Source organism: Halichoerus grypus, chromosome 4 (assembly GCF_964656455.1).
Source record: "Halichoerus grypus chromosome 4, mHalGry1.hap1.1, whole genome shotgun sequence".
NCBI lineage: Eukaryota > Metazoa > Chordata > Mammalia > Carnivora > Phocidae > Halichoerus > Halichoerus grypus.
In genome coordinates this window covers 175,155,168-175,166,414 of record NC_135715.1, presented here as the reverse complement: position 1 = coordinate 175,166,414, position 11,247 = coordinate 175,155,168, and the positions used below count along the sequence as shown (strand labels likewise).

The window sequence follows — 11,247 nt, the reverse complement described above, 5'->3', positions numbered from 1 at the left end:
GCAACCGTGGACAAGTCTCCTCCATTCAGCACCTCAGCTTCCTCATCTGCCAAATGGGCTTGCTAGGAGCCCAACCCAGGCAAGTGAAAGGGGGGGGGGGCTCAGGGCAGAAAGGGAGGGTGTCCTCCTCAGACCCTTGGGGAGAATCCAGGTGCCAGGCCCCCTCCCCGCTCCCTCCCTCTAGGAAGAACCAGAGCTACTAGGGGAGTGGAAGGCAGCCCCTTGTAAGGGCTTCCTGCCCAGAAATGACTGACCTTGGCCTGACCTCATTGCTAACCCCTTGCCCAGGCCCAGGGTAGCCCCGTAGCTGATCCTTTGGTCCCTTCCCCTCCCTGCCTTCCTTGCACCCACATTCTCAGTGGCCGCCTTAACTATTCAGATGCCCGGCCTGCTCCTTCCTCTGGGCTCCCCGGTCCTGCTCTACAAGATCCAAGAACTCCCCACAACGTCGCATGTCTCTGTTTTGCACACACCTGCCCCCCGCTCCTGGCAGGTTCATTCTCTCTTGGCTGCCCTCCCCCCTTCTCCATTCAGCTTTCAAAATCCTGTTCAGGAGTTACCTGCTCTGGCCCTGGCTTCACTCTTTTCCAGGTGTGCCTGACACACACTTGGGTTGTTCCCTCGCCCCACTGTTGAGTGATTTGCTGTCACTTAACGTAGCTGGCTCCCCCTACTGGAGTGTGAGCAACTTGAGAGCTGACGTCTTTAATTCGGGACTTTGCCTCCCTCCCCCACTTCTAGCACAGGGATGGCACCCAATTAATAGTGAATTGATGGAGAGGGGTGTGCCGGGGTACAGCTGGGGACACCTCCAGGAAGCTGGAGAGGAGTATGGAAGATGCCTCTTTCTCCAGTATCCGGCCCCCATCCATTCCCCTCTTCAGCTAGCGTGGGTCCCACCCTCTCCAGGGCCAAGCCCAGAAAAGGCTACAGCGGCCTTTCAGCTCAGGTGCTGTACCCTCTCCCAACCGTTTCTCTGGTTGGGCCAGACCTGTCCCATCCCGTCCCTCCTTAAGGGCCCCACTCGCATCGTTGCCCTTTTAAGAAAGAGGAAATTCTCATAAACAAGCACCCCAACCAGAGCGCGGAGCTTGCCCCTCCAGATCCTGGGCAAACGGGGGTGCTTCCAGACACAAGGCCGGCTCCCGGCTCAACCCCGGGAAAGGCCTGGCGGCCCTTTCTAGCTACCGCTCTCCGCAGCCCAAAGGCTGGGGTCCGGGAGACCCGAAGAGGCAGGAGGAGGGACTTGGGGGAGCCTAGAAACAGCCCAGGGAGCGTCTGCAAAGTGCAACTCCTGCACCGGGCGAAAGGGTGCCGGGCGGCTCCCAGCGGCCGAAGGGGTTCCCCCGCCCACACAACTCCCCCTTCACCCCCCGCCCCTTCGCCAGGGCGGATTCTGAAGCCCCAGGGCGCGAGGCTCGAGCGCCCGCCTCCTCCTCCCTGGCCGGGAGGGGTGAGGCCGCGGCTGGGAGCGAGGGCGCTCGGGACCGTCCCTGCCCCTAGGGGGAGCTGGGAGTCAGAGCGGAGGGAGCATTAAGAGCGCGGCGTGGGAGTCCCGGACGCCCGGTCCCCTGGGGAGCTAGCAAATGAATTGGGCCTCCGAGGCACGGACTCTTGGGTTCCACGACCTGGTGCCCGAAAAGGGGACAAATGCGCCTCCGTTTTAGTGCCTGGAAAGTGGGTTGCGGGTGGAACAGAAAGTCTGAGGCTACTCTAACGGAGTAGGAGCGAACTGACGTTCGAGTTGAGGGCTGCTTCTAATTGTTCGAGGATTCGTGCTTTCCCGGTTTCTGCTCTCCCGCTCTTTTGGACGAGAAGTGAACTAGCATTTATTGAGCATCCATCAGACTATCCTAAGCACCAGTTTGGAACCTGTGTCCCGCCCCCAACTGGGTCCCTCCATCGGTCACTCCTACAGGTGCTCAATATTTTTGGAGTTACTATTATTTTTAAGTCCCAAGTGTCAGGCACTGTGTTAAAGTGCTTTATATCCATCGCAAGGTTGGTGTTGTCCCCATTCTACAGATGAGACCACTGAGACTGGAGGTTAATCACTTGTCCAAGCTAGGAAACAGCAGGTTCCTATGGAACCCAGGTTGGCCTGCCTCCAAAACTCCCACTCCATCTTGCTGCCCCCACACACTCCAGCAGGCCAGTCTGCCCCAGTCATTCCATCCCCCAGCCAGGCCCTGGGTGGGAGTTCATCCAGAGATCTTCCTCCTCTCCTCCTCTTCAGGAAGCCCGTACAAGAAGTGTTGATGGGAGCTGTGGGCCAGAGGGGTGGCTCCATGGGCAATGAGACAGGTCCAGACCTGGGAGAGGGCTGACCGTGAGTCCAGGAGAGAACAAGACCTCCCAGGAAGCCCCGGTGCACCCCCTTCCCCCAGTGCCCTCCATCCTTTGCCTCCTTTCCTTGCCTCCCCCATCCCCAAGGCACCCTCTGGCCCTACAGTACCAGATAGGTGGTGAGACCCAGGTAGACCACGGCCAGGACAGCTACAAGGACGAAGTAGGCCGGGTGGGAGAGGCTGGGCAGGTAGATGACCACGAAGTAGAGGTTGATGGCACAGACTAGCGCCATAATGGAGGTTGTGATGGCCTTGCTCAGCCTAGGGGACAGGAGGGAGGCTCAGGACGGGCTGCATCTCCTTCTCTCCACTGCCCCAAGCCAGCCTGGAGGAGAGTGAGGGGATACACAAAGCCACCTTCTCCGGGCTGTGGGACCTGGAGCAGACCCCTTGCCCACTTCTGTTTCCTGGGCCCTCCAGGCTCCACACTGGCAGGATTTGGCAAGAGCAGAGTTTGAGGTGAGACGGTGAGGAGCTCAGGCTCTAGAAACAGCCTCCCATCCCCAGATTCCAGTCCTAGTTCCCTACACTTGATAGCTGGGTGACCCTGCACAAGTTCCTTAACCTTTATGAGCTTCTCTGGATACTGGTAATTCCTACCTCTGGGTGGTTGTGAGGATCAAATGCAGAATTGCAAGTCCAGCGTTGGGGATGGGGAGTACTCACCGGCCATTGGCAAACTCCTGCATGAGGGCTGGCATGCTGGTGAAAGTAAGGATAGGCAGCACAGCAAAGGGAAGCTGGGGAGAGGCAGGAGGATGGGGCTGAGGGACTCTGCCCTCACAATGCAGCCAGAAGGGAGGAGTGGAGCAGGGTTCCAGTCTTGCTCTGCCTGTGTGCCCTTGGGCAAGTCCCCTAACCATTCGGAGCCTTGGGTTCTCCACCCTGTGCCTTCCAAAGTTGTGAGGCTTCTAAGCAGGGGAAAGCATCTGGGGGCTCTGGGCCCAGGCTGCCTGAGTTTGAATGCCAGCTCTCCACTGGTCACTTAACTGTGTATATCAGTTTTCCAATCTGTGAAATAGGGACAATAGTGGTTCCTCTGGGGATTGCGTGAGCCCTAAAGGCAAGGTGTGTTTAGAGGAGTGTTAAGGGTGGGGGGCAGGCTCCATATGGAGGATTGCTGTGGTTCCTGTATAGCTCGGCCGGGGCAAAGGTGCTAGGGACCACGGGCTCACCAGCAGGCTCTGCAGCACGTTGAGCAGGTCGTTGAGACCTGACAGGTCTTTCAGGTCCCTGAAGACTGCCACGAGCACGGTGGGCAGGATGGCGCAGGAGCGAGTGAGGAGCACGCGGGCAAAGCGTGACCACCGTAGCTTCAGGAAGCCCTGGGTTGTGGGGTGGGCACCTTGGTGGTGGGGTCAGGACTAGGGATTCCAGAGGAGGGATCCTCTATCGTCCCTCAGCCCATCTCGCACCAGGGGGAACCCCCTATTTTTCCATCTCTAAAATGCGGGCAGCTCTGACTCTAGTTGGCGGAGAAAGGATGGATGAGGAGAAATGGAGGGGGTTCCCCCCACAGCTGATTGCTTAAGACTAAGCTTTTGGGGAAAAGGCTCCTATTAGTCGTGGGTCTGCAGGCTTGAGCCAGTAACCTCACTTCTCTGCGTGTTTTCTCATCGTTAAACCGGGGTGGGGTGTGGGGGGGGGCGGCTTACAATAGCGCCCTCTGGGCTGCTTTAAGGAGCAATGAGGCTGGTATCTGAGCCCCCAGTGGTGTACCCATTGACCTGGGACCCCTGGCCCTTCCCGGCCCGCCCCAGACCCCACCTCCATCACAAACTGTCCCGCGTAGGTGCCGGTCATGGTGGAGCTCTGCCCGGCCGCTAGGAGACCCACGGCCCAGATGTAGAGCGCAGCCGGGCCGAAGACGCAGCCCAGAATCACGCCCTGCAGGGCGGGGTGTGGTGAGACCTGTGGCACCGCCCCTCGCGCAGGCTCCGCCCTGAGGTGGGCGTGGCCACGAGCCCGGCTGGGGCTGGACTATTAGCTTCCACGCCCTCCCCTGCCTGGTGCTTACTCCTTGGTAAATGTCCACCTCCACCGTAAGGTTGTTCTTGGGGAAGATCTTGGCGTAGTCGTGGAGGCTGCTGCTGGCACAGACGTTGTACTGTGGACACCGGGACAGTAGGAAGGGGATGTGAAGTGCACAGTTTCAGAAAATCAGACAGCCAGGCCTTGACCAGGGGTGGAAAACTGGTGACCCGCGGGCTGAATCCGGCCAGATATATTTTGCTTGACTAACGAATGTTTTTCCTCTGTGATGTGAATTTGTTGCCAACATCTAAAATTGAGGAGAATTCCCAAGGAACCCGGTTTCCAGGGCTCTGTTGGGTTTGTAAGGGCTAGCATTACCACAAAGGGGCGATTGGTTGGCAGTGACCTAAAAGTCTCCTCTCCCTTACACTGGACCCACTTACCACAGCCCTGAGACTGCCTGGTCTTTAAGGCCACAGAGCAAGGCAGTGGCAGTGCCTAAGTCCCCGGAGGCATGGCCAGTCCTCCCCCTGCAGTGCTCGGCATTCAGAAAGCACCCACACCTGGCTAGCAGTTGTTAGAGCCGCGTGACAGAGACCCACTCAGGAAGGAGAGAGGCCCAGGTCCCAAATCCCAGAGAGCCAGCGAGGAGCTTGGTATCATTGGCTGCTATATCCCCGGGGTCGAGGCACTGCCTGATCCCTAACACATACTCAGTAAATCTTTGCTGGATGAATGATGGTTTATCTGCTAACAATGAAGATGATCAGGAGAGAGGACTCAGAGAAGAAAAGGACTGCTTGAACAGTCCCAACTCTGTGCTCATGCTCAGGCAGGCACCTACTCCCAGAATGCCCTCGCTGCAGTTCGCTGGACAAATCCTGGCCATCCTTCAAGGTACAGCTGGAATGCTGGGTCCTAGGACCGAGACTCAGCTCCTCCCTCCCAGTCACCTCCTTTGGATGTCTGTGCCTTGCTGCCCCTGGGGTGGGTTGCCTGGGGGGAGCCGTGACTCCCCAGCAGAGTGGGGAAGGGGTCTCAGCCAGAGGCCCGGTCACAGACACCCTCCTCTACCAGTGCCGGAAGTGCAGGACGGACACTCAAAGGGCTCAGATGCATTGCCTGGTGTCCCCAGCAGAGCCTGCAGGGCTTGGGGGTTGGGGAGGCCGGCTGTGGCTGTGTGGGGAGGTATATCTCACCGCAGCCTCGTTGGTTTGCTGGTAGAAGGCCTGCCCAAACACGGCTACAACAAAGAGATTGATGAAGAAGGAGACAGACAGGGCGATGGTGGATTCAATCAGGAAGTACATGTTGGCTTCTCGGATGTCCGTCCGGCGGGACCGGTCTATCTCTCGAGACTAAGGAGGTCAGAGGGGAGGAAAGAGCCAAAGTTCCTCAGGGCTCCCCCAACATTCTCCACCCTCACACTTCCACCTATGTTCCCTTCAAACCCCAGTTCTTTCTAAAGCCCTCCCCGTGGCAGTTTGGGACAGGCCTTGGTCAGCTGACACCCCTCCTGCATGCCCAGTTATATTCTGCCTCAGGGCCTTTGCACTTGCCATTCCCTCTGCTTGGAATATCTTCTCCCCTGATCTTCCTTCCCATCCTTCATGTCTCAAAGGTTACCTCCTTACAAAGGCCTTTCCCGACTACCTTTTCTAAAGTAGCTCCTGCTTAGTCATTCTCTATCATATTTCTCTGTTTCCTTCCTTCAAAGCATCTTTCACAATCTATGATTGTTTCCTTTACCTGTTTACTGGCTCTTGGTCTGTCTGCCCCACTAGAATACAAGCCCCAGAAAGGCAGATGACTTGTCTGTCTTTGCATCACTGACCCCTGGCTCCCAGCACACAGTAGACGCTCTATTACTACATATTGGATAAGGAAAGAATGATTCACTTCCCGCCTAAAATTGGGCAGGCAGGAGCCAAAGGGGCGGGGCTCCCGGCTTGGAGGCGGTGTGAGCGGGAGCGGAAGGGAGCAGGCATCTCTCCGTCCCCTCGCCTCGGCTCACCTTCACCAGGGCCGAGTGCAGGTAGATGTTGTGAGGCATGATGATGGCGCCGACGATGCCCACGGCCTGCAGCAGCTCTGGACGGCCGCAGCCGGGGCACGAGGGCAGGAGCAGGCCCTGGAGAAGCGCTAGCTGGGCCGGCCGCGCCACCACGTACTGTGGGGAGACGCCTGGTCGGACGGAGCCCTGGGCCGCCGTTCCCACCCTCCGTCCGGACCCTGGCCGCTAGGGGGCGTGGCCAGAGGCCGCGGCTCCCGCCCCCTCAGCTCTGCAAGGGGCACCGAGGAATGGCCTTGGCGGAGGGTAATGCGGCTTTAGCTTCCCACCTCGTAGCCGAAGGTCAAGGCCATAATTGTAATAAGCAATCCAAAAAAGGCTTCCAGCTTCCGCAACCCTAGTGGGAAAGCAAAGGATCACAACAACAACAACAACAAAAATTGGAACGTAAGCGATTATTAATGGCTAATACCTTGGGCACTTTGTTCTAGGCACCGTGTCAAGGGCTTCACAGATATGACCTCAGTGAATCCTCACCACAGCCCTGTGACGTCTGTGCTATTATTATCCCCATGGTATAGATGAAGAAACCCACCTCCAAGTAACTTGCTCAAGGCCACACAGCCAGAGGGAGGGGGCTGGGAGTCTCTGTCTCCTCTCAGTACAGCAGAGCATGGTTTATACACTCACTTGTTCCCCCAACCCGGTCCCCTGTGAGGGGCACACCCACCGTAGTTGTCAAGGAAGAGGAAGAAGAAGGTGTCCACGATGGTGATGAGGACGCCGCCCCAGAGTGGGATTCTGAAACCGGAGTGGCCAGGGTCAGCCCAGCCTGGTGCAGGGGTCTGGAACTCCCACCCCCAGGGCAGGTGACTGTGGAATATGGCCTCCTGGGAACAGGGACCCACGTGGTGGCCCCAGGCAGCGAAGGGAGAGGGGAGCGGGAGTGTGTTGGAGCGGGGGAAATGGCACAAAACCCAAGGAAGGGCCCAGCTGGGTGGGGGACCAGCCTGGAGCTGCAGTCTCCAGGCCTCCTGGCGAAGCCCGCCTGGCGACCGGTGTCTGTGTGACTTTAGACGAGTCACTTCATGTTTCTGGGTCTCAGAATTTCAGCATCTCTCAGATGCCCCCCAGCCGGCAACACAGCACAACAGCTCTAAGTCAGAGGGGACTGCGGCGTGAAAGGGACTCGGGGAAGTATGAGGCCCTGGACTGGAGAGCTGGGGCCCATTGGGGGCAGTACCGTCCAGCTGAGAGCAGACTGAACGCGATGGCCGTGCCGATGACCTCCTGCATGTCCGAGCCCACTATGGCTAGCTCGATGGTCAGCCAGAGGAGGGTGCGGGGCACCTGGGGGGAGGAGGTGACTCTTCACCAACGTTGGGCCAGTTGTCCTTGATGTCCCATGGCTTTCCATACCCGGCACTATCTTGTTGGGCTGACGGCCTGCACGAGACCCCTGCCGGCCTCGCCCGCTGGCTTCCATTTAGGTTTTGTAGGAAACAATTAAGGGAGATGGAAAGGCAGGGAGAGATCATTTCCCCCACCTACTTCTAGTGGTGTTCCTGGCAGTGGTGCCGGCACGGGCACCAGGCAGCCTGGGCTCTTCGGTATTGGTGGCCATTTCGACAGCGGTGGCCGGGCTTCCAGAAGCTTGGCAGCAAGTGATGGCCCTTGGGCAGCTGCCCAGCAGCTTTCTGATCTCTGGGTAACACCCCCTTCCCTTGCTCCTCCAGCCCTTCCAATACCTTTGTGACTGCATCCCTGCATTAAATACCTTTGAAATCCCTTGTGGCATGGTTTCTGTTTTCCCGCCCGGACACTCACAGCAGGGAAGTCCGTCCACCCCAGCCAATGACCATCTCAAGCCAATGCCTGCCTATTTTGCACCTTGGGCAAGTCACTTTCCCAGGTTTCAATGTCCCCTCCTGTAAAACGAGCAGGGATCTCTAATGTCCCTCTCAGTCTGTGCGCTATTAGTTTGAGCCTCAGTCTTCCCATCTATCAAATGGACTTGTGAGGCCCCGCTTGAGATGATGTGTTTATTTGATCATGGACGCTGTAAAACTGTTTGGGGTTTGGGGTCTGTGGGTGCTCCCTGTCCAGACCCTCCAAGCTCACCTTAGGGTAGTAGAGGCGGCAGACCTCGCCCAAGTCCTTGCCTGTCACCGTGCCCAGCCGGGCAGCAAGCCGCTGACAGAGCAGGCCCAGCACGGTGGCCCACAGCAGCACCCAGAGCAGCTGCGGGGAAGCAGGGGGAGGCCTTCAGTGCGGGGGGTGCTGCCGCTGGTACCCCTCTAACCAAGCACACCCCCTGGGGAGAGAGTAGAGGAGATGGAGGGAGAAGACCAACACTCCCCCGCACACACACACTCTGGCAGGGCAGCCCTGAGGACCCTTTTCAGGCCCATTTGAACTTGATGCCCGCTCCCCCCAGCACCGGCCATGCAGTCCACTCTGGGGAAATGTGGCAAGTTGAGGGGTCTCCGCCCTCCCCCGGGGGCCCCGACTCAATCACTTTGAATCCAGCCACGGCACCAGCCTGAAGATCTGACTCAATGTTTCCTGGGTCCAGGAAAGCGATGCTCATGAGGAAGCCAGGCCCCGTGAAGGCCCACAGCTTCCTCAGGCTGAATGTGCCCTGTGGGTGGGAGTGAAGCGAGGAGATGCTGGGGAGAGGGGTGGTAGCAATGCGCCTTGGCCTGCCGCCCAGCTGAACCCCCTCTGGGCTCATCAGCCCAGGCTGTCTGGCCCTGCCTCTTCCTTTCCCCCCCCAATCCCGGATCTACCACCCCTGGGGGATCGTGGACGGCGTGGGGTGGGAGGAAGCAACAGGATCTGCTGAGTCATAGTGGATCTGCTTTCTGGATCTGTTCAATTTGGCAACCGGCCTACAACTGACCAGTCCGCCTCAAGCTTGCCCTGACTCAGCAGATACTCAGAGCTCAGAGGGGGTCTTTTCTGGGGTCAAGCTTCCCTGGTCCTGCTCCTCCTTCCCCAGTTCTTTCTCAAACCACAGTCCCTCCTCTCTGGAATCCACTGAGCCTCTGGTCTCCCCACCCCATTCCAGGGCTAGGCCTGGCAGCCTGAGGATCTGCTAAAGATTCTGGAAGTTCAGGCCGACAGCATCCTAGAAAACAGCCTGCAATTCCCGTCACTTCTCCCGATGCCCTCGAGCCTGTCCTTTCTTTTAGTACTACAACAAATCCTTGAGGCTCCAGCCTGAGCTCCCCCCAGGCCCCTTTCTGTCTGTAAGAAAGCTGGGATTCATTCAGAAAGCCGCTTAATCATTTTTAGACAAAACCTGAGCCCCCCAGCCAAGTGCTAAGGATGGAAGCAGGAGAAGGGCAGTCGCCATCGCCAGTCACTGCTGCTCAGAGCTGGAAGGGACTTGCCATGGTCTTCCGGAGCCCTCTTTCCCCCAGCCTGTGAGATCTGATAGCATGCTGTCAGTCCCGAAAGACCCCAGGAAGTTTCCAGCATTCCTACCAGTTTTGTGTCGGGGATGGGGATCTTCTCACTCAGGTAGGTTGTTCTGAGAGGTTCTTGCTGTGGCTCTGAGCTGGGTGGGCTGGAGATGGAGCCATAGTTGGGCCTGCTTAGACTTTGAGGGTTCTTGTCACCTGCAAAGGGCCCCAAGGAGGCATGGTGACTGACTGGTTTCTTTCTGGTGGCCCAAGGCTAAAGCCCTCTGTTCTCCTCCCCCACAGCCTTCTGGCAAAGTGGAGAAATTAAGGCCCAAGTAAACAGGAGCCCTTGGCTCCCATCTTGGGTCCATCACCTCCACCCTTTGACTAAATGTTTCAAGATTTAATTAAATTAATTAATTTGTTAATTAATTAATTTTTTTGAGAGAAAGAGCAAGCATGCCCAAGGGGGAGGAAGAGAGGGAGGAGGGGGAGAGAGAATCTCAAGCAGATTCCACGCTGGGCATGGAGCCCAACTTAGGGCTCAGTCTCACGACCCTGAGATCACGACCTGAGCTGAAATCAAGAGTTGGACGCTTAGCTGACTGAGCCACCCAGGCGCCCTGACCGACCAAATGTTTCAGAAGACATGTGGGAATACAGCTTCTAGAATAACTCTCCTTCCATGTGGGCACAAAGATTCCCAAATCCACATCTCTCCTGCCACAAAGGATGCAGAGGGGGACACTGGACTCTGAGGAGGGCATACTGATGCCCATGTGTAAGCCCCGTGGCCTCACTCCTGCCTCCTCCACCAGCCAGGTGAACTCCAGGAGCTCCAAATGCACAGAGAACAGACAAAGGGGACGTTATGCACTTGGGGATGCAAAGAGCCCAACCCCAGACTGGTGTCTGGAATTAGGTAGAGACCAAGATACCCATGGGGGATCAGAGGGCTCCTTTGCCTCCTCCCAACCCCCCTTTAGGACTCTGACCCTGGAGGGGCTACTCACCTGTCATGAGGACGGCAGACTCAAGCACTCTTCGTGTGAGTGGGATGTTAGCAGCCACTCAGCAGACACACTCCCTCTCTGAGGGCTGGAGCATGTCAATGTGCAAGGCCACGCCCTCCTATCCATCCTCAGCTGATCTCAGCTGTCCTCACATACATTGTGAAACACTTTCCAGAGGCAGAAGTGGCCAGCTCTGGCGGAAGTCTCGATGACCAAAATGCAGGAACTTTGTTTCCTCCTGGCCCGAGGCCCACAACACTTTTGACCCCCTTCCAGGTGCCGTACATTCTGTGTCTCCCAAGTTAGCTCTGATTTCAAGACATTTCCTGCTGCTTGGGTGTTCATGTCCAGATCACATGCCCACACACAAGCAGTCAGGCCCTTCTCTTCAGTCTGGAGTCCCCAGCAATGGGAGTCCTGATGGCTAGCAGGACTCAGTTTCCTATTGAGTGCCTCAGAGGAGAAGACCTTTGGGCACTGCGACGGGGACAAGC

The 11,247-nt window shown here is 57.6% G+C and overlaps 1 protein-coding gene across 5 annotated transcripts; it reads right to left on the bottom strand.

Annotated features, from left to right (window-relative positions):
- Nucleotides 1-1,804: 1,804 nt before the first annotated feature.
- On the bottom strand, nucleotides 1,805-10,870 carry SLC11A1 (solute carrier family 11 member 1). Of its 5 annotated transcripts, XM_036083092.2 has the most exons (15): nucleotides 10,754-10,870; nucleotides 9,823-9,956; nucleotides 8,852-8,974; nucleotides 8,455-8,574; nucleotides 7,577-7,683; nucleotides 7,064-7,134; nucleotides 6,663-6,730; nucleotides 6,337-6,492; nucleotides 5,522-5,680; nucleotides 4,366-4,455; nucleotides 4,116-4,235; nucleotides 3,524-3,673; nucleotides 3,015-3,088; nucleotides 2,456-2,609; nucleotides 1,805-2,312 (listed from the first exon to the last, which is right to left on the bottom strand). In XM_036083092.2, the coding sequence occupies exons 1-15, from the start codon at nucleotides 10,758-10,760 to the stop codon at nucleotides 2,202-2,204; spliced, it is 1,644 nt and encodes a 547-aa protein (XP_035938985.1). In that variant the 5' UTR covers nucleotides 10,761-10,870; the 3' UTR covers nucleotides 1,805-2,201. The 5 variants fall into 5 exon arrangements, with proteins under 5 accessions (XP_035938985.1, XP_035938986.1, XP_077927447.1 ...); XM_036083093.2 differs by lacking the exon at nucleotides 3,015-3,088; XM_078071321.1 differs by lacking the exon at nucleotides 4,116-4,235.
- Between the last annotated feature and the right edge of the window lie 377 nt (nucleotides 10,871-11,247).

Bases quoted from the DNA above. Each gene is read 5' to 3' on its own strand.
- SLC11A1 (XM_036083092.2), bottom strand. The intron at 7,135-7,576 runs GTACTGCCCCCA...CTCCGGTTTCAG, and splicing joins AGTCTGCTCTCAGCTGGACG to AATCCCACTCTGGGGCGGCG. The intron at 5,681-6,336 runs GTGAGCCGAGGC...TGACCTCCTTAG, and splicing joins TGCACTCGGCCCTGGTGAAG to TCTCGAGAGATAGACCGGTC.